Below are 23274 nucleotides of genomic sequence, written 5' to 3' on the forward strand. Positions count from 1 at the left end.
AACAACATCATGTTTCGAGTACTGCATTCAGCTGCCTTTTACCTGCATTTAAAACTCAGAAACCAGAACAAATAGTTTTTGATTTCTTTGAAAACGTTTAAAATGCAAGGATCAACTTTGCAAGTAATTATATAAAAGGTGACAAGAAAATTACCTGAAAATCAGTTAAAAAAACAGAGAGAAATTATTTTACATTAATTATTACTTAAAAATAAGAAGGAAAATGGCCAGAAAATTACAAACGCAATTATTTTTTGCTTTTTAAAATCTATATATTTAAATTTTTGGGGCTTTTTTGTTTTGTTTTATTTGTTTTACACCCCCCAAGTAGTTTTGATACTACTTGGTACTTATTTTGGATGATACTTATGAAGTACAGATACCCAGCCATAACTTTGACTGATGTTTATATACCATTGAGGAGTCAAAATCGATGAAATGCTACTACTGAAGAAAATAATAAACACGTTGACAAAATGACTGGACATTAAAGCAGAACATAATTCTGCATTTTTTTAGTTGTTTTTTGATGTTTGCTTACAAAACATGGCTGTTTGTGCATTTATTTTTTATAATACTGATAATTATTTAAAACATATAAAGCAGTTTGGAATGAATTTTGCATATACCCTGTTTGCATATCTGTGAGAGTAAGAAAGCACCTTTCACCTCTGTGCACAGACACCAAAAGAAGAGGGAAAATCAATTATCTTTTTTAATTACATTATCTAAGCATAGATGCATTACTTGTGAAAAAGGTAGAAAAAACAGCAAGTCTTTCTCAATAAGTTAAACCTCTCTGGCCGAAGAGCGTGGCCGGCTCACAAAACAGAAGATTTCCCGTAAAGCATTCAAATTCATTGAAACAAAAGACAAGGAGTTAACTCATGTCGCTGAAATAAAAGTGCGTCTCCTTGTTGAATTTAACTTGTTAAAAAAAAAACAAAAAAAAAAAAAACATAGAAGATGCAAGTGGCTTATGTTACAGTCCTTCCGCCCTTTTCCACGGGGCTCTGCAAGCATTTTTCATGGAACTTCACAAGTTCCATCGTTTGATCGACAAACAATAAGCGGAGTTATAGTTGGTAAAAAAAAAAAATTATAATAACAATAACAATAATTACAATAACAGTAATAACAAGAAATGTAAGTAATAAACACAGTCCTGTACAGTCAGGCTCATCTTCTGATTGACCACAGTCAAACTGATCAATAATCGATTGGTCTCCAGCAGTGTGACAGACCCGTACTGACTGAAGAAAGGTGGCCAATGCTGTCGTCTCCTCAGCTGCCCTCGGCTATGGTTCACTGGAAAACGCCTTTCCATTTCATGTCACCCTCTGCTGCAGAAAAGACACAAAACAATGTGATTTTGAGCCATTTCAATAATAATAATAATAATAATAATAATGATAATGATAATGATAATAATAATAATAATAATAATAATAATAATAAGAGAGAAGTCACAGAGAAGTAAATGAGATACAAAGTCTTTTGAGTTGATTTCACTTTATTGACAGAAATAATTCAGACTTTTTTCTTGCGTCCCAGGACGTCAGCAGCTTCACATAAATGCAAAGAATTCTTCACCAAACAACGAGTTCCTCTTTCCACTTGTTTTGCTTGAAATAGCATTTGCTAAAATCAACTGCAGCTCACAGGAAACAACCAATTAGAGCCAAACATTCTCTAACGAGGCTTTCAATCATGTCAATAAGGGGTCGACAGATTATCTGCTGATTATTGGGGCAGATATGTGACATTTTCTCAGATTATCTGTATCTGCATTTTATTTTAATAAACGCAGATACAAATAATTAATTAAAAAGTGCAATGAAAGTGTCGGCATGGGAGGAACTTTTGATTTGTAAAACCTCGGGGAGCTATTTTTTTCTATAAATTTCAATTAAAATTTCACTTTATGCAATTACTTTTAGCAGTTGCACATTTGAGTGTATGCATCTATTTGCTGGGATAAACAAACTCATAACAACATTGTTTTGTAACACAAGTTGCCAACTTAACGTCATAAATGCATAAACATTGGCGTGCAAAAGACAATGTTTGGTCAATGGTAAGAAACGTTTATAATATTTGCATATTATATATCATTTTTTTAACACATGTGGAGCGTAATATGATATTAATGTTAACTGCTATCACTGTAGAGTGGCCTAGATTAAATACAAAAATATAAAATATATCAGAAATAATATATAAAAATAGAAATAAACAGCTATTAACTGCTTGTTTAAACGCTCTTAGCATTAAATTTTGAACCCATCTTCTTTATAGCTTCCATGTTGTTTCCACTTTACGGGCTCAAAGCACATGAGTGCAACAAAATCAGAAAAACGACGTCCCGACTCAGAAACTATGACCCTCCAACATCACATGAACGCCGCTTATGTTCTGGTGCATATATATGCACCACAACTTAAAGGCAAACATTTTTTTTGAGTGGATTTAGACCGAAACCCCGCACCAACATCTGGCACTCACTGTAAGGTTCTTGAAAATATTTCATTATTTAAAAACTGTAAAACTTCATGTTCAGTGTGCCTCACCTCACTGGGGTTTGTAGTAGAGGTCGTTCCCACAGAGCGTTCAGTCGAGTTCATGTACCTCGTCCTGCAGGGACACGGAGGGACGCCCGGCCTCGCTCAGACGTTTGGCCATGATGTCCCACTGTGGAGCCAAAACTTTGGATTTAGAGCCTGCAGAGGAGAGAGAGAACAAGACATGATGGTCACTCAAACACACACACACAGACACACACACACAGACACACACACAGACACACACACACACACACACACACACACACACACACACACACACACACACACACACACACACACACACACACACACACACACACTCTCTCTACTGAAGGAGCAAATCTTCTGCCCCCTGGTGGCTCCATATAAAACTACTTTCTCATGAATAAACCTTATTATTCATTTGGAAAAAATAAATCCATAAAATCTTCCCCAAATTCACAGATTTCCATGTTTGACTTCTTAGAGCTCATTGATGTTTACAGCACTCCAGGTTATCAATTTCCATTTATCATATTTTTCTTTTTTTACATTGAGCAGTGTCTGATGAATAGCAATGAGTAAACAGATAAAGTGAAGGTTAGTTTTTAATTAATCACTTTATCGACCATTCAAACGCTCTCCTCTTCATGTGCTTTACACAGAAACAAACAGCAGGTTTATTTAACAAATATCAGTTACCAAGAAGACATTCAGTAAATAATTTTTATGAATAATCATCATCATGGAAAAAATTCAAAACCTTTCCATGACTTTAAAAGGACCCATTTTAATATTTTATTTATTATATATATACTTGCCTATTTTTTTTAAACGTATCACAGTCAAACTCGATTTAAACATATGTGATGGTTAATAAAATGTTGCCGCACATCAACGTATGTTAGAGCTACATTATGGCGACAGCTATAGAAAATGAGTTTGCTGTTATGTGACATGGAAGGTTATTCACAGAAGATCATTCTAACAATTTCAAACATGCAACAAAATTCCATGACTTTTCCAAAACTTTCCATTTTTTTTCTGTAATTCCATGACCTTTCCAGGCCTGAAAATGTGATTGTGAAAAACTTTTCCAGGTTTCCATCATTGTGGGAACCTTCACTTTTCCTGTATTTTTCTGCCTGTCCAGAGAAATTAGTTTTATAAAGTTCATTTTAAATTCCATTGCAACAGGAAAGTCTTTATTTATGAACCGAAACAAAAGACAAAAAATTCAATGAACAATTAAAATTATAATGATGAAGATGCTTATGGAAACTTTTCTTTATTCTGACAAATTACACCTGATATGGACAACTAAGTTAATAACTTGGTGGTAAAAACAAAAAACCCCCCCAAAAAACCCAAATCCCTAATTCCTGATCCTGGCAGCTTTCCAGCTTAAACCTCCTCTGGTGTGTTATTCTAGTCTGGGCCTGAGGTGGGCTCACAGACCAGTGGAGACGCTCTCCCTCAGGATACTCTTACCAAGCCCTCCTCATTCTCCTCCCCCTCCACCTCCTTCTCCTCCTCCTCCCCCTCTCCGCTGTTACCATGACAACATAGTCTGTAGCCTCCAGCTAAAGCAGCAAGGCCGATCCGATCCACTCTCTCTCTCGCTGTGTCTTTCTCTGGCGTACTCTCACTCTCTTGATCTCTCAGTCTGTCTCTTCCCCTCTCGCATTTCACAGGGGAGAGGGGAAAGTGGGACATAACCCAAAAAAATAAGAGCCCCACACAAACTCTTAACCCTTCAGCAGTGGATCTTAACGGCATCCTCTAGCCGTCGACTTAGCCACGGAGCTCAAATGTGCCGCTGAATTTTGCTTAAATATTCAAATAATTGATGCGTAGCAAAGACATTAAAAGCTTGAACACCTATGAGCAACATAATACTTTCTGTCTGTGTTAATATCGGTGAAATGATTAAAATTTGGCTATAATGACGTGAAATGCCATAAAACATTAAAATGAGTTAAAAAGCTAATGATGGCAGCATTGTTACACTTCATACATATGAACAACTTTCTTTAGAGTCAAATTTGCGCATAAATAAACACAAAAAAGACAGCCGTGGCTACAAAATATCACATCAGTCGCATTTATACTACCGAGTAATTTCAAAGTTAGATTCGGTGATCGTGATCATGAGATTTAAGGGGAAAATTACTTTTTTTGCATCTTATATAATGCTCATTTTTAACAACAGTAGGGATTTTAATCAACTGAGTGTGCTGATATTCTAACATAAATTATTGAGGACGCTTTTATCAGAATATATAATAATGAGATAATGCAAGATTTTAGAGCTCTGTTATCATGATACAAAAAGTAAAATTAGTGAAAGTGAAATACCTTGAAGCTGAGTAAGCACACGTACACACGCACACACACACACACGCACACACACACACACACACTCCTCTCTCCTCTCACTCACCATCCAGTCCGTTGTGCTGTTCGTAGGTGCGTTTGCCCAGGATTGTGGGTGAGCCGTTGTTGAGGATGGGGGAGGACTTTATGGGCGTCAGGCTGCCTGTAGAGATGGACGCTCCGCGAGTCAGGGGCTCGGGTTTGGCTGGACGGGGATGTGCTTCTGTGGGTCAGAAAGAGGAGAGAAGAAGAGACACGAAGTCGTTTAATGCTGCATTCTCACTGCATGGTACTGCACGGCTCCACTCAGCTCGACTCCCTCTTGTTTGTTTTCCACGTTATTCCACTTCGCTGTTCTTTTTAAAAGGTACAGATGTGGAGAGGAGTGATAGTTGTCTCAGCTTTAAGCCGGCAACGGAGGCAGTAACAGAGCAGGATCCACATCTGTGTAAAAGGGACTGCCGGCAGGACTAGGACCACGGGCGGAACAGGTGTGACATTTCGACGACTCGTTATGTGTGTGACCCTCCGTCCGCCGAGAGATTTCTAAAGCAGCTAGCAGCTAACTCAAAGTTAAGTTTAGCATATCTTTAGTGTGGCAGATTTGCTATGACGACGGCAGCGCACGTAGATGCAGCAGCCAGTAGCTCCTAAAATCCTTGCTACTTTTTTGCGATATTTTCCTATTTTTTTGACTAGATTGCCCCTTCTGAAGCAAGACTTTTCTACGACAGTGAAGCACTTAAAAACATCAGAAAACTTTTGTGGGGTTTGGACTGAATGCAGCAGACTGCAAGACGATGCCCACCAACGGCATGTGTCCAGCGGCATTAGGCTTCTCGCTAATGTCCGGTTGCAGGAGAATGAAGTGGATGAGATGTGATTGAGGCTCACACAGCAACAGATAATCAGAATCTGATCTGTGCACATTTTCACAGAGACATAGTTAACCTCTTACATCCCGGACCAAGCTATTGCACTGGACGGGTGGACCTTGTTCAGTGCCGACAGGACACGAGACTCTGATGCAAAATCAAAAAATGCACTGCAGGAATTGTGTGATGCCATCAGCAGCAACATGCCAGAGCAACCGGATAGAAGTTTTATAATAGCTACTGATTTTAATTAACTCATCCTTTAAATCCAAAGATGTAGCATGATCAAGGACAAATTGTAACTTCATTTTTTAAAATTTGTTTAAAAAATAACTGATGAATCTACCTTCTATCTGTTCATAAACCAAAGTACAATGTAATATTTTAACCCTATGATGGCACTAGAGAAAACATTAAGGAAACACCATTGATCCTAGGCAGAGAGATGAGTTTGCGTACCAAATACACAAACCTCTCCTTCCAACAGTTGCTGAGATATCTCACTCAAAACCATAAATGTCAATTTCATGGTGACTTGAAAGGAAAAGTCAGAAGATCACCAAAGTCAGTGAGCTTCTTCCTCTGAGGGCAGCAAATGTCTGTACGAAATTAGCAGAACCGAATGGCAATTCATGCAATCGTTGTTGAGATGTTTCAGTCTGAACAAAAGTGCTGCACTGACTGTGTGACGCTGGCAACCGTAGAGCCACGTGTCTAAAAAGTAACCATTTAAAACACCGCAGACGATTTAAGACTGAGTGAAAATAGAATCTGAAATGTAAGAGATGCAGCGGGCGACAGACGTCCTCTTACCTAAATACCGAACCACAGACTCCAGGGGTTTACGCTCCACAGGTTTCTGTGGCAAAGGCTTTTTGGGCCCATCTGGCAACCTCAGGGCACCTGCAGGAATTCATTGCGAAAATACAATAAATAAAAATTTTATGACACAGTCCACCTGTGAGGACAAAGAAAAGCCTCTTACACTCTGCCTTGATGGCTGCTGTGTTGACAGGGAGGTAGGGGTGCCTGGCCAGAAATCGCGGCCTGATGATGTCCTGGCAGATGCGACGAGCCATCCGCGTCAGTCCGGTGGTCTGCAGGTAGAAAGCCTGTCGCGTCTTCACCGCAAATTTGGGGCTGCCGCTGTGTCGCAGGGGCAGACCGTGGGGGCTCTGGAGGTGGAAACGGTTAGATATCATGTATGTGCAGAAATGTGCTAATGATTTTAAAATATGGCAACCACATCTCGATTTTATGGCAGGAAGGGCAGCTTTAGGTACTGCTGGGTGATAATGTATGATGCATTTGTCGTTTGAGGCCATGTATGTTATTGTTTAGATCACAGAATATAACACACTTCTGATCAAAATGTCATTCAAATCATGTAAATCTTTATCTACTGTTTTCCCCCTTCCTTTTCATTATTTGTTTTTTTTTTTCATGTGTTTATTTTGTCTGTTAAATTGTTATTATTATCATTATTACATTTGATTTATTTTTTCCTTTATTTACTGCGGAGAGTAGGCTTGAGTTGGACATAATTGTGTAATTATTTGACATCTGTTTATTTTTGTAAGATTAAAAAAAAAGAAATGCTAATGATCACTGATGAACTGGGGAAAGGTCAAATCATCACCTGACTGATGGCAAAAAAAAAACCCTTTGGAGTAAATCGTCACCTGAAATAGATTTAATTACTTGGATTTATCAATACAAGTTGGCAAAAAGGAGCTGACTGGAATGCTTCCCAAAATGTGCTGTCCATTTGACACACTGGCCCGACTAAAGCAGACATCCAAAGTCATTTAGCAGCTAATAATTTACTCCAACTGCTGGAGAATATATACAAGTATCAGGAGTGTATGTGGTGCTTAATCTGGCTTGTTGACACAGTACATTTAAATGGTTTGTGCACATTTACGGTATTTAGACATTAACATGCTGCGTGGTTACTTGTGAGGACTGTTTGTAGAGTTTGTTTTTGAGTAGAAACTACACTGAGCAAAACTTTTGAAATTAACACTTTTGTTTTTGCTTCCATTTTTTTTATCGGTTTAAGTTAAAGATCCAAGACTATTTTTTTGAACCTGTAAAAATTGGGGGCAAAAACAAAAGTGTTTAAGGTTTAGTCAGGTATAATTAAAGGTGAGGTAAAAAGTTAGAGTGGGTTTTAGAGTGAATTAAGTGATAATCTCCACTAAATACTGATCATTTCTAATATTTATGGACCAAAAGTGTTTTTTTAAGAAACATTTAGATTAGGATGTTTAAGCTGCTTGAATCAGTATGAGGGTAAATTTAGTAACTTTAATTTAACTTTTTAATTAAAACTTAAACTGAAAAGTTCTGAATTGTTATGTTGTTTTAATGAATGTCAAAATAATTCATTGATATGTACAGACATGGAATGATTATTCAAAGGGTAAGTTTGGGATTTAAACCTGAACCCTATTTTCCCATGTTTTTGTGTCTAAGTGACTAACAGGAACAACATTTTTGAAATCTGTCCAATTTTGAGAAAGAGCACTACAGCCGGTGGAGGAGAAACAGGCTGTAATGTAGCCACTCAGCACATGTTCACACCATCAATTTACTTCCAACAAAATTGTTTGTTTTTGCCACTGAAAGGATGAAATTATCAATCTAAGTGTGAGACATCATGGAAAGGATCGCTACAAAGACAGACCTTTTTGTTAAAAAATAAGATTCTTTTTGTTTAACCAGAAGTTGCCTCAAAATTGCAAATGCCAAACCCACCAGACTCCATTTAAATAAACAGCAATTTTAGCGTGTATAAAGCCAGCAGAATTTGACATATGACTGGGTGATTTAAGGTTTACTTCAACCAAACAAGAGTTGGTGACTGTTGGAAGACTGGAGAGATGAATCAGGACGGCTTTTGTGAGTTTTATTTTATTTCTGTCGTATTTGAATGAAGTGTGTCTCACCTGTATAAAATTACTGTTTATTAAATGGAGTTTGGTAATGGCAGTTTCAAGGGTGGTTCTGGTTAAAAAACAGGATCTTACTCTTGAAAAAATTGGTCTAATAATGTCAGACACTTAAAATAATAATCTGAGCCTGTCTGTGGCAAAAACAAGCCTTTTAAAGGACGTTAATTGATGGCTCGAACATGCCCTGAGGAGTTACATTGCGGCCTTTTTCATGGCTGCCAGCTGCAGTGGTCTTGCTTAATACACTACCAGTTTAAAATATTTGGTTACCAAACATTTGCTTTAATTCCTAAGATTTTATGCTTTTTTTTCTGTCTTACATGACTGTAAACTGAATATCTCTGAGTTTTTTAAGTGTTGGTCAGATGAACAAAATGCAATTTAAAGACTTTTTTTTTCATTTAAAAGCAAAATCATTACTGTAAAAAAAATAATATGTAAATTATGGTGGTTCAACTTACATAAGGATGGGAAGAAAAAGTTTTCCACCGGAGGCTTTAACTGAAGGGTACAGCTTTAAGGCAAATAGTAAGGCTGTTGTTTGCAGAATAAATAAACTAAATGTCCAGTGAAGCGTGTGTCTGTGTGTGTGTGTGTGTGTGTGTGTGTGTGTGTGCGCGCGCGCGTGTGTGTACCATGTTGTTGCGGTTGGGTCCAGGCCTCTCTCCATCCAGTCGTGTGGGCATCTTCAGTCCTCCGTACTTCTTCCAGTAGGTCCAGCATGAAGCGCACAGCCGACACTGCATGTTGGGAGGTCCCCACGAGTACCACTGGTAGGAGCTGCTGGCTACATACACACACGTACACGCACGCACACACACACACAAACACACACATAAGGCATGCCCACGATGTCTCATAATCCACACATTATCATGAACACGTACTCGTGCATGGAAGCGAGAGCACAACCTTTAATCATTCGTCACTGAATTAACTACAACCACTAAAATAACTCATATAATTCTCTGCTGCGGGGCACGAGACGCTATTCTCTCTCCGCTCCACTGTGAGAATCCAATATCAAACGTGTGCCACATACAGAGAGTGTGTGCTCTTTAAATTATCTGTTTTAAAATGAAAATGTTCCCCTCTTAAAATAATGTTTGGTTAAAGTTGGAGATCATTAGACACAGAACAGAGAGGTTTACATTTTTAAGATTTACCGAAGAACTAAAGTTGGACATCAGTTCAGCTTTTGGTTGTTGGAATATTCCTTTAAAAGGGACAGTTCGCCACAAACTCTTAAAAAAAGTGCTGGAGATATCGGCCTACATGAAAGTCTTCATAAGGTCTGTGGATAATCTCGAGTAACCGGGTCTTAATTTCTGGGAAAAGAAATTGCTGTTGAGTTTTTCAATAGTATTTTTTGGCACTTTGGACACCAGGAGTCAAGTGGCATCTAGTTCCATTATACTGGAGAGAGGGCAGACATCTCTTCACCTGATATCTCCAAAACTCAGCATCTCAAAAAAAAAAACAATCTAGACCGATTGGTTGTTTAGCTGTAAATTTGCCAATTTAAGTTTAAACTTAAAAAAAGGAATCAAATCAATAGAAAGAGATACTACAACTATGTAAAACTAAAGTCCCAAACACACCTCACGTTGAAGATTTTTTACTCGTGTTTATGATTTAAGGTGAAAACAGGCCTTCAGCAGCGTCACATTAATAACTGAGACTTCAGATCATGTCTGTATTAGGCTGGTTAAATTTAAAAAAAATCATCTTTTTCTCTTTATTTTGGCCCTGTGTGCACTTTAAGCCAGCAATTTTCTCATCAAGTTTTTTTCCACAACAGTTTGAAGTGTGACACATGTATAAACCCTGCCTTAGAATTTTAATACATTTAAGACAATAACCTCTTGTTGCCTCAAGCTTTCTCTGACATTTTAAATGTCAGTATCTTACAGCATTAACCTGCATTTTTTTATGCTTGGTGTTTTGTCTCGTGTGTTTAAAAAGGAGTCAGATCTTAAATTGCACCTTTGAGCGTGAAGAAAAAGTTTGTGAATAAACACATTTATCTGTAAACTGACTCTTATAAAGGCATTTCAAGTATACAGCTCTTGGAGGTTGTTTTTCAGTCAAGGTGAAAACAACACATTCAGCATGCGACAGCCTCTTTTAAATAAGACTGCACCTGTGAATGCCGAAGCAATTATCGAAAGTTCATCACATACAATTTAGCATTTATTTGAATGACTTATTTGAATCTTGTGAAATCATATACTTGTGAATTTTTATTTTAAGAAGCGAAAAACAGTGGTTACATGCAGCAGTGTAACGGATGTAAATGACTTACTGTAGCAGCTTTCACAGGCTCTGCCGAGGCCGGGGGTCTGCTGCGCCGAGCCTGGAGGTCCTGGGACCCCTGGGACCCCTGGGACCCCTGGAACTCCTGGAACTCCTGGAACTCCTGGAACTCCTGGAACCCCTGGGACCCCTGGGACCCCTGGGACCCCTGGGAGCCCTGCAACCGCTGCTCCATTCACCAGAGGTGGTTTGACATTGTTGCTCAGCTGGTTGGGGTTTGGCTTGTTGCTGCAGGGGGCACAGAAACAGGGAGAGGGTCAGAGCTGCAAGGATAACAACAGGCCAAAGAGAATAGACAGCATTCATCAGCCCGCTGCCAGAGACAGCAGCTACACTGATACTGTACTGAGAGCTGTCACGAATACTAATAAACTGAAAGAAGGGTTTGTGCTCTGACAACAGCAGTATATGTTAAAATACCACAGATGTTGCTGTAGGAGGTCAAAACAACTCTGAACCTTTACTTGATGTCTGAATGTACTCAGATGGAAGAGTGTTGCAGAAACGATCTCTGATAAAAACAGGAGCTGTAATGGTTCCTGTATTTTTACCAAACTGTCACGGTACAGATGTCACAGTTCGGTGCACGCATCTGCACACAGAATACACAATATGTAGACTGATGCACGTAATGTGGAAAGTTTGCAAGCGCTAGTTCCACCTGGAAACTTCAACTGAACCCCATGAGCATATTTATGCTGAGGTTAGCACAACAAGCTGATTGGCGTGTGATTCAGTCACATTATGGCGAGTGCAGATGAAACGCCGGCGCCTGCATGTTCCCAGTCAACTGCAACAGCAACGGAGACTGTGTGTAAGAAAAGGACAGGGTGTCGGCATCGCCCCATGTTAACGCAGGATCACCCAGATGTGCTGATATCTGGGATGATAAATGTTTGGGTGCTTTGCATGTTGTAATATAGCCATGGTGGAAAAATTAAAACACTCCTAAAGTTTTATTATCTGCCATGTGTAGGCCTGAAGGGGAGCACACATTTGGGTTTTTTTTTTTGTGTGTGTGTGTGTGTGTGTGTGTATCTTTATTTCCACAGCTAATGTTTTGTGTGGACATTGATGATTGTATGCTCAAGAACCTGCTGTAGTGTTTGTGAATCACAATTGTTAAAAATTTGTCTCACATCATCACTGACTGCGGCTCGTGGGGGCCGCAAGTTATCGACAAAATGATTAAGCAAAAGACATTTCTGGAAACCAGTTCAATTAAAAACAAGAAGCCTATCTGTCTGTTGCAGGCTTCATTTTGGCCTTTGGCATGACTTAAAACTGACATTTGGCCTCATTTTGGACCAGAGCATCTGCAGATTAATGTCAATGTTATGATTCAATAAATTCAGGCATGATAAGGGATGAAACAAAATATACTTTGTATTTTCAGTTACACATCGTGATAGATGCATTTTGGTTTATTGGCCTGCTGTAACCTGTTGTTGCCTTTGGGAAAGTGTTCAGTGTTCGTACAGTGTAATATGGAAGTATCTGGAATGCTCCTTTTTTTTAAAAAAAGAAAAAAAAAGTAAATAGTTTACCAAAGTTGTCCGTGGACAAAATGATACCTCAGCAAGAGGATTTTGTCTGTCTTTGAAACTCGCACTACTGTCTGTTCAAAATAAATGAAAATATAGGGATGCTTCTGCATTTGGATGTTTTTTTTCCAGCTGTATGGAGCACACACCAAACCATAACTTCTGTTACGTTACGCCAAAAACACACCAATCAGCAGTGAAGTGAGGCCTGTGATGAGCTGCCATGTAATGACTACGGAAAGCTGCGACGGCTGCTCTGTTTTATTCTGCGGCAAAGTGTAGCCAAACCAAAACTTGGAGAGAGTTTAACTTTTAGTGGCAAGAGAACGTCTCCGAAAAATGAATAAACAGAGTCCTGTGACCCCCACTGACCTGTTTTGCAAAGAATTTGCCTGAAACACATGAACACACAGATAAAAATGGAATAACTGTGACGAGCCGCATGCCGCCGCTTCTCCGTGTTTTCGGCATTACAACCCTAGAAAGATAATTGAACCAATCAGAAACTGTCACTGAGGTACTCACTAGTTTGGGATGTAAACCTGCTTCAACTTGCTTTCTGCCTCGGCTGCTTTTAATCGTTTCTGGAGCAGAGAGAGAGGTTGAGGAAGAGGAGGGAGGAAGGAGAGAAAGAACAGTGCAGGTAGACACTTTAGTTCCAACAAAACAAATGTTGCAAAAAAGAAAAAATAAATAAGTCTGATTTCTTTTTACCTTGATTTAAGATGCCTATATGGATTCAATTATTTTAAGACAGTAAAGAATATTACAGACAAACTGACTCATTTCTAAAATAATTAGAAATGAGTCCTTTCTTTTTTGTTTTAATTTGGAGCTACCCTGATGACAGAGTGAAAAAGTATGCCAAATCACATACTCACTCTGACACAGGCCAAACTGTGAAAAAAAGGAGATTAAAAAGAAAACATAATGGGATCGTTGGCCAGAAAATAGTGAAAAACACTGAAGTCGATTGTAAAAGAATTACCGAGGATAAATAGTAATCCTCTTTTCACCAGGGATGCAAATCAAATGCAAACAAACAAGTCAATGCGTAACAGTTTTGGGGATGAAAAAATAGAGAAAAAAAAAAACACAGCCTCTGACATATAATGGAGGTTTTTACCTGCTGTACATATCTGTCTGTGGTCTTCCACATGTAATAATACTCAATAATACTCGTCAGGGACTTCCACGGCAGCTGGGAAAAGAGAGAAGGCACAAAATAATCATTATTTCCATGTAGTTGTTATAAAAATGGTGAGAGCAGAGTGGTAAAAAATGTGTAATATTTTAAAAACACACTTGAATGTCAAAACGCCTCTTAGTAGTGGATTTAGCACTCCCACGTGATTATACAAATGTCTTTAGTCCACTGTTTTTTACTCATCTGTCAAAAAAAAACACCATTTTATACGCAGAAATACTTTACATTAAAAAACAACAACAACAAAACTGTTTGAACCAGCTGAACTTGCACCGTAAAGTTCCCTCCGAGAAGTCTGAAGGAAAATGAGCCATCAAGTCGAGGCCCCACCCATCATGGTGCTGTCGCCCTGTTGTTTGAGAGGAGGCCTGGGTGGAAACCTGAGCGAGCCGCACTGACGGCAGCCGGCCACCAGGTGGTGGAGTGATGCACACAGTGAGCGCTCGGCACTGTGTGTGTGTCTAAATGAAGTCCACACCATTCTGCTCCGGCTGAAAGGCAGCTTTCTCCGAGCCTTTTCTCGCACTTCTCAAAGATATTTGTGTGGAATGTTTCTCTGGATAAACGGTCATTGTGTTTAGCTTTAACATTTTCACTCTTTACTACGAGCTGGCTGCAATCTAAGCTTACAAGACGACTATTGTGTTTGAGAGTTGTTCTGTTTAACGTCAGCTAAACAACCAAATGAAGTCCACAAGAAATGTTTCTCTAATTCTGTGGTTTCTGCACTCAGCAGCAGCAGTTACGGCTGTGCTGAATACCCAAAGTACATATCTCTAATTAGATTATTAGTTATCCCACATACAGGCTGATGAGCAACAAAACAAGCGCCCAATATGCTTTTAAAAAACAATAAAAGAGAGACTCCAACCACACAGAATAAGAGTGATTTAATCTTAAATAATTCTGGTCACTTTCTTGCTGAGATCACACCCACTCTCAAGTCTATTCCCACTTATCAGTTTTCTTATAATTTTTTTTTAAAGATTATTTTTTGGGGACTTTTTTCTCTTTATTGATAGGGCAGCTGCAGAACGACAGGAAAAGTGGGAGAGAGGGAGAATGACACGCAGCAAAGGGCCACAGGCTGGAATCGAACCCGGGCCGCTGCAAAGGCCTCGGCATATGGAGCACACACTCTCGCAGGTGAGCCCGAGTTGTTTTATAATGTTATCATACTTAAAAACAAATTAAATCAAAATATCTCATTAAAAATAGCGCTGTGACAGTTTAAATTTTTTCTTACAGCTGTGAAAAAGCAACATATCCTGATGGTCAGCTGCATAAATTCAAATCTGTTGTGTGTAAGGTTGGGTACTGATCTCTGTACTTTTAAAGGAGCCAACTGAAATATGTTGGTAATACCAAGTACTGCTTCACGTTTAATCTACCGGTGCCATATGTTGGTACCTGAGAGCACATCTATGAGAACACAGGTTAGGAAAAGAGGTGGGACTGCTGCAAAGCGCCCCGAAGCCTGGAAGCCAGCCACAGAGGTCTGCAGGGACTCCGTCGTCTTCCAGTGGGCCAAAACTATCACTGCTGATCGGCGCTGCAGCGATAGTTTTGGCTCACCAGAAGCTTATGTTTTAGCTTCCAGTCTATTTTCTTTTCTACATTATCATGTTAGCCGAGCATCACCGCTAGACGAGCAGATATACATACATGCACACACAAAAGCAGACAGAGACAGAAGATTAGCACTTCTCGTGATTAGAAAAGAGCAAAAGAGCAGAACTGCGACTTAGGCTACTACGACACACCGCAGCTTGTACGAAAACTACATTTAACAATTCAAGTTAAAAAAAAGTTACTTTTGGGAATTGCTTCTGAAATCCAGGTAGCAGAACGAGTATCAGGGTGAGCAACTGAAAGTTTTTTATGACAGAAACCCTTGAGCATACTCCAGGATGGAAGATGGTGAATGATGATTTAACACTGATTACTGCATTTGTTATATTTCCTATCACACACTATATGCAATTCTCTAACTTCCATCAGCAAAAAAATAAAATAAAATAAAAAATCGCAGTGATGACAATGATTAGCTCAACCCTGGAGTCGGCATCATGCGGCAGGTTGGCAGTCATGCTGTTATTAACACAGCTATGGTCAAAAATCGGCATAAGAAGTAAAAACATATCAGCTGGTGATACTGACATGAGATTTTCATGATTCCTGAGATATTTATAAAGGAGTTTAATTAGCTCCTGCTGTAGGATGTAATTTTGGATGCTTTCCAGCAGCTCACTAATTAACACGTTATACCTCATTTGTTTAATGAGAACAAAACTAAACTGTACAGACGACACACTGCGGTTATACAGCTGGTCATGTGCTGGACTTTATCTTGCGACTTCCTGGACTCACCGTGAGGTTACTAGGCAACCAGAAGAGCTTGTAGGCGTATTTTTTGTACCTCTCAGAGGATTCCTGCAGCTTAAGGCGAGTTAGGGTTAATACACTTTAAGACTTTTTTCATGTCATTCATTGTGAAATTTAAAATCAAGTTTAAACATAAATTACTTGGAGTTGGGGTCAACTTCACCTAAATGTTAAAAAAAAATACTTTTGGGGGAAATATCTGGCATTTATTTGCAGGTTTTCTTGGTGATTTTATGTTTCCTACACTCAGCATCAGCTTATAAAGGTCTACTTCCAACGTCTTTGCATTTTTAAGACTTTTGAAAGATTGATTTAAAGAATTTTAATACCAATAAAGGCCTAAATTCAATTTTTTTTAATTAATGAATCTAATGCCTTTAAGATTTTCTTAAGGATCTGTTTCCCTCTGTTTAAAACCTTTATGCTAAGCTAAGATAACCATCCACTAGCTGCAGTTTCGTATTTTATTTCCCCAAATATCCCACTACTCCTTTAAAGATGCTTTTAATTTTACTCACAAAATCCTGCTGGATGTCAGTGAAGTCTTTGCCGTATTTCTCTAGAGCCTCCTCGAACAGGTTGGCCTCGGAGGCGCTCCACTCCTCCATCTCATCCCTGCAGAGGACGGGCCCGCCCTGAGGCACCAGCGCTGCGATGGCTCGGGTCATGTCATAGCCCGTGGCGTGGAGGGTGTCCATAGCGTGAAACTAAACACAAGATACAAACACATGCTGCTCTCAAGACTGTTTTTGGGGGTTCTTGCCTTTATTTGATTGGACAGAGAGAGTTTGTATGAAAGGGGGAGAGAGAGGGGATGACATGCAGCAAACGGCCATGAGCCGCAATCGAACCCACGGCCGCTGCAGCAAGGACATTTCCTTCATACATGGGGCGCCTGCTTCATCCACTGAGCCGCCAGCTGCCCCTCAAGACTGTTTTTTATTGTTTGAAACACTTATGCAATGAATATTTTGCTGAGTCGCTGACAGGAGGATGAACTGTATGATTTGTTACGTCCATGGAGTTTATATGCAGCCCCTTGTTCAAGGCTCTGGGCTGTGTGTGTGTGTGTGTGTGTGTGTGTGTGTGTGTGTGTGTGTGTGTGTGTGTGTGTGTAGCTAGAAGGCTTCTCATCTATGTTTTATATATGAGGATAAGATCTAGGGCAGAATAGACCCACGCCAGGCTTCTGGGGCCAAGTGCTTGTTACAGATAACCAGACACAGGCCTCGACAATCACTAACACACACATAATCGCACCCACCCACCCACACACACACATACACACCCCCCACACACACAACTACAATCACACATGTGCGCTGCAAGCATTTGCTTTGATTAACACAACTGCTACACTTTTCACCTTTGGTGCGATGCTGATTTAACCCAAGGCTGCTTTCGTGTGTGTGTGTATGTAGGAGGATCTCACCAACGTGATGTCTCTGGAGGCTGCAGCAGCACTCATGTGCAGGCTCGGCTGCCGGACAGAACTACTGCAGTCCAAGGCTCTGGCGAATGTACCTACTGACCTACGGGGCACAGATTTGATGCAAAATATAAAGAAAAGGTGTATAAAGAGAGACAGGAAATAAACTCACCATTTAGATTTGGTGATTGATATAGTTTCATCTGACGGTGTTTTTTAAAATCATTTATGCACAAAAAAACTGTGCTTCCTGATAAAATATTCAGTGTTGTAAATGATACAACTCCAGCCAATTCACACTGAATAGAATAAAACTGCTAAGCAACCATATCTATTTTTTAAGAAAAGGAGAAATGAGGATAGCCAAATGTTGGGAAATATTTGAGGTACTTGGCTAAATGGTTAAATCTGTGATGAGAGTGTTCCTGACTGAATCTGTCATTGTATAAAGAACAAACCACTATATGCATGTAAAGTTTACTTTTTTAACGCATCAGGTTCAGGTAGATTCGTATTTCAGTAAAAAGAGGAGACATCCACCCAGACACAATTCCAAATTCCAACACACACTGATGAAAAAAAATAAATAAATAAAACATGACAAAAAGTGCTCAGATGCTTTGCTATCAATAAAAGATTGGGATATGGTTAAAAATCACAATACGACACTACATAAATCAATAAATATGTGCAAATGTTGCTATTCAAATAAACGACTGCAGCTGGAACGTAACTATTCCGGTGGTGTTTTGTTTTATACATCAGAACTGTAAATCTTTGACCAGAGGGTAGAAGCTGAAACTCCCCGTGCAAAGGCTGCCGTCGTCATTAGAAATAGAGCTTGTATTTATCACAGTCCCTGTAACATCCAACATTGTAGCACTAGTTTTTGTGCAACCTGAGCAAAGGAATAAACATTTGCCTATATCAGTAAAAAATAAAATAAGAGCACCTGCAGGATTGTTTCCGAAAACAAATCAAGAAAAAAAAGTAAACAATTAGAAATGATAGTGTTTTTTAATGGATTTTCGATTTAGCATCACATAACACATTACTGTGATTTTCAAGTGTATTGATATTTTCTTACACCCCTATTTCTTGGCGAGACCCAGTAACTTCCGGGAGCTTTGTCATCCTCCATCTTTTGGCTACAGCTTCATATTTTGCCTACAGATATTTTTCTCAACTAACTCCGAGCAAAAATGTTTAGTATGCATTGTTTTTTAAAAAATAAATAAATAAATAAATTATTTGTATGCTTCTGCGTTGACTTACCGAGCGACTACTAAGAACTGGTCAATCTGTTTCTCCGTCAGTGAGCTGTTGGGGTCCCAGACCTTTTCCTCCAGTTTCTCCAAGTCCCTGCCATCATCCTCGCCTACACACACCCAGAGGACACACAGACAGTGAATTCTCCTCGGCTGTTCTCAAGGCCACTATGGCTCCTTGTTGACCACAAACGTACGACAAGAGATGGTGAATTCCACAGTCAAATTTGATTTTCCTGCTGGTTTTGCCTCTTTTTTTAAAAATGACTACCTCGTGCAAAGCTTTAATGAATCCCACAGTTGAATAGGTGGGGTCTGTCAGGCTGCCAGCCTGCAAACAAACCAGCCAACCTGCCTGAGCTCCGAACACATGTAACAGAATTTCATTAACATGGCTTTAATTAGAGAGCTTGGTGTCCCTATGGTGCCTAATTGCAATTTCAGAGGTTTTCCCACCTGCTAAGAATAAAATTCTGGCAAAACAGTGAAACCTGAATCTGGCAGAAAAATAGACACATTTAAAAATGCTGAATATCTGCACACAAAACTGGCATGAAAATATCTGGAAAATATCTGTGAGCCTTGCTTGAATGAAAGTAATTATGGATTTTAATATTATGGGCACGCTGTTAATCTGAAAAACTCTCTGTATGTGTGAGGTATCATGACTAACTGTCATAAATAGATTTTAAGATAAGATCGCATGTTTGCATTAACTGTAGCTTTAAGGTGCTTTCAGACAGTGAGTGTTCGCTGCTTTAACTGTTTTCATCGTAAACCGAGGTCAGAGGCAGCAGCCTGTGAATGTGCATGGATCTGTGCCACTACATATGATGCAGTTTATGTGTTCAACTTTTTCACCTTGCTGCCTTGTGACCATGGCAACCATAGAAAGTATGATGAGGAAAACAGTACATGAGGTGACTTTACTGTACCTGTGTTTTCTGAATGATTCACATCTTTATCCGCAGACAGCAGACGGATTAACGAAGAGGAACTGTATCATCTTTAAACGGATAGTTTGGATATTTTTAAGTGGGATTATATGACGGACTCATCCATTGTCAGTCGATTACCTACAGTAAATGGCCGTCAGCAGGGATGGGAGGCAGCTACGTTTTAGAGTTTTAGGTCTGATCAATTGAAATTTCTGAAAACGCCTTCTGAAAATGCAGCTTTTCAAAATTCTGGTTACTTTGTATTCATGTGAACATATAAAATGATGCAATGAGCATGCGCCAGAAAAAATAACAAAAGTGGCAGAATACGGGTTTGTTCACATTTTTTTTTTTTTGGCACACAACCAGGTCAAATGACGCCACTTCATTGATCAACCGAGGTGTCTCCATTTTTAAAGTCTGCAAGAAACTACTGTTTTGGATGACCCAGTTGAACCAGCAGATGCTGGGAAAAATTTATGAGGGGGATTTTTGTCAATGAGACTTGTAAGGAAGACATTCTCATGTCCAGAGCAGCACTCGATGAAAATGACTGTTTCTGTCAAAGAAGTCTGGCTTTGATGAGAGCGATGTAACAACTGAGGTTCCTCTTCAGGAACTGCAGTGAAAATATTCTCAATGTTGTGTTCTCTTAAACTGATTTTTTTAGGTGGCTAAAATATGTATAGCTGCCCCCCTCCACAGCAAACATTGCTTGGTTTCAGTGTCGGACTCCAGCCTGTTTCTCCAAACTGGGGGCGCGCAGACCACCATCTAGTGTGGGTAACACATCGACTATGGACAAGAACCTCAATCAACCCCACTTCCAAAAAATGCGTCCTTTGCTGCTGCTGAGGCTGAGTCATTAGCAGCAGCACAGGCTCTATTCCTGCCCATGGCCCTTTTCTCGAGCCCTTCACTGTCAATCTGTGCTATTAAATAAAAACAATTAAATGCCAAAATAATAATAATAATAATTCCAAACTATTACTTTAAAGGGATATTATACAACATTTATGACAATTTATGTAGCAAAACTCGCTATAGACCATTTGTTTCACTGTAATTTCATCTCTCGGGTCCATGTTTACCTCCTGTAAGCTGATGTCATTCACATACACTGCAGAACACTGAACAGGAAATACAAAAGGAGCCATTTACAATGTTTATGCTGTCAAATTTCAGTCAATAATAAATGTGAGATACTGTTAACAATTTTCCTCTTTATTAAGGTAAAATCAGCTCTATTTACCTGCAGGTTTAGCTCACGACAGTGTTGCCACTGAGACGACACAGATGTTGATGGGCACAACCACTCACTGTCTGAAAGCACGTTTACAGTCTGGCCAGAAATTAAACAACTGTCATGTGTTCATTAGCTTATAATGTACATTCATACACAAATATGCTGTATGCAAGCACAAATAATCTTGAGTTAGGAGGAATTTGGAGCTTTTATGATCAGGAAGCAAATTGTGAACACATTCAACAAAGCAGTTGTTAAGTAACTTATTCTTGTACCATCATGCACCTCTTCCTCTCCATACTCCCCAGGTCTCTGTAAAATCATCACTTAGCAGCACATAAACACTAATCTTTTGTTCTGAATGCTTTGATTATGTCTAATCATGCTGCAACGCTGTGATTACCATGGAAACCCAGGTTAGCTGTGTTTTTTAATAACTTAACTTTGAAAAAAACATAACTAAACGTTGGCTCGGGGCAGAAAAGGTCGCTTAAAGTTCATGAAATGTTCCCGAGAATTGAGCTGTTCCAAAAACATGAAAAGTGGAGCAGTTCATTATGCCTCAGAGTGTCTTATTAATGCTGAGAAATTGAAAAAACAATTGCCAAAAAAGAGAAAGATATCAGTACACAGGAGGGTAAAAGAAGAGCCCTGCAGGAAAACATTAATGTGCAACTCTGTGAATAACTCTAGAAAACTGTGTCAATTAAAAAACGCCCGAGATTTAAGTAAACATACCTTCATTCAGGAGGTCGGTGATGTCGGCCTGGTACTTGTTCCCAACACGGATCTCCCCCTTATCAGCCAGCAGAGTCTTTTGCTGAGGGTCATACACCAGCGAGTAGAAGAAGGCATCCTGGGAAATACAGGAAGGCGTAAGGATGAGTATCAGAAGAACAGGAAGTGAGACGGGCAGGCGGAGAGGCGAAAGAGAGGAGTGTATCTGTGTGTGTGTGTGTGTGTGTGTGTGTGTGTGTGTGTGTGTGTGTGTGCAGCTTCCCCTCTGCTAGTCTCTAGTCTCCTCATTACTGTATGTGAAAAGAACATTCTGGGTCAACACGTTGAATAATTCATCTGGAAACAAGATAACTCATAAGTCTCTCATACACACACTCTTGCTTAGATAATCCTTAAATCTAACACACCTAATCACAGTTTAAAACAGTGGCTCCCAACTGGTCCAGCCACGGGGTCCAGATTTCTCCACAGTCATTAGTTCAAGGTCCGCACAGAGGAGAAATTACCACATACTCAATTTCATTTCACAAACTGTTGTAACACGTGGCCTTAAAACAGAATGAAACAAAACATATTGCAAGAAAGTTAAAACCTGAGGCATTACTAGGATTTAAGGACATTGGGGTTTAGCCTGGATCTTTTAAGGAAAAATGCATTTCAAACCCACGGGCCTTACTTTAAAAACTTTTTAAAAAATTTTTTTTAAATTCTGTTAAAATTGTGGGTGATTTTGAAAAAATGATGCATTATTTTTTCTTTCAATTTTGTTGAAAATTTCTTTTTCTTTTAGAATTGTTTGGTCATTTTTTAAATCTTTTAAATTTCTTAAAAGACGAAAGAAGAAAGAATAGAAATTATCGTTGGATTTTAAAATTTCAGATGGTCCTTGAACACATCATGTGAGATGAATACGTCATGCATTTTCCTCATGTCACTCAGGAAGGCCAGAAAAAAAAATCTGTAGCTTTGGGGAAGGGTAAAAAAAAAAACACAGCCGACCCCCTCCTCTGATAAACAAAGAACAGTCCCCTGGTGATATTTTTATTTTTGAAAGAAAAAACACACTCTCTCACTCCACAGTAGGACTCTGCACTTTAAAATAAAAGCTCTGTGCTGAAAATTAACTGTACATAAAAAAAAAGTGTGTTTTTCACAAACTCGACAGGGCTGCCAGTCACTTGCAGTCCATTCTGAATGGATGTGCAACCCACCTTTGGACCACTACCCACGAGTTGGGCACCACTGGTTTAGAAGACCCAATAAGAACGCAGGGAGCTGGCACGTACCTCTCTATCCAGGTAAGACTTCAGGGCTTCTGTCTCGTTCAGCAGAGTCACACAGCACTTCCCCCTGGAGTCCAGAAAGGATGTAAGGAAAGGATAAAAAGAGGAGGGAAAGACAGGAGGGAAGAAAGAATAAATAGTTAACAGACAAGACTTAAAGTCCAGGGGA

General features: G+C 39.4%; 1 protein-coding gene across 4 annotated transcripts in view; it reads right to left on the bottom strand.

Moving 5' to 3' along the window:
* Positions 1-701: 701 nt before the first annotated feature.
* Positions 702-23274, bottom strand: part of mta1 (metastasis associated 1) — a 166690-nt gene continuing 144117 nt past the window's right edge. For 3 of the 4 annotated variants that reach the window (XM_088087862.1, XM_042501272.2, XM_042501274.2), the window contains 14 exons: positions 23109-23172; positions 21823-21940; positions 18908-19010; positions 17636-17735; positions 16722-16910; positions 13738-13812; positions 13137-13195; positions 11057-11295; positions 9387-9538; positions 6780-6969; positions 6608-6697; positions 4987-5142; positions 2571-2720; positions 702-1343 (listed from right to left, as the gene is read on the bottom strand). In XM_088087862.1, coding sequence (XP_087943988.1) covers positions 2611-2720; positions 4987-5142; positions 6608-6697; positions 6780-6969; positions 9387-9538; positions 11057-11295; positions 13137-13195; positions 13738-13812; positions 16722-16910; positions 17636-17735; positions 18908-19010; positions 21823-21940; positions 23109-23172 — 1645 coding nt within the window. In that variant the 3' untranslated portion in view covers positions 702-1343; positions 2571-2610. The remainder of the gene's footprint in view (positions 1344-2570; positions 2721-4986; positions 5143-6607; positions 6698-6779; positions 6970-9386; positions 9539-11056; positions 11296-13136; positions 13196-13737; positions 13813-16721; positions 16911-17635; positions 17736-18907; positions 19011-21822; positions 21941-23108; positions 23173-23274) is intronic. The other variant, XM_042501273.2, reaches the window with a different exon arrangement.

The sequence above is a fragment of the Plectropomus leopardus genome, chromosome 14, assembly GCF_026936395.1.
Source record: "Plectropomus leopardus strain MGB_pleo_1.0 chromosome 14, ASM2693639v1, whole genome shotgun sequence".
NCBI lineage: Eukaryota > Metazoa > Chordata > Actinopteri > Perciformes > Serranidae > Plectropomus > Plectropomus leopardus.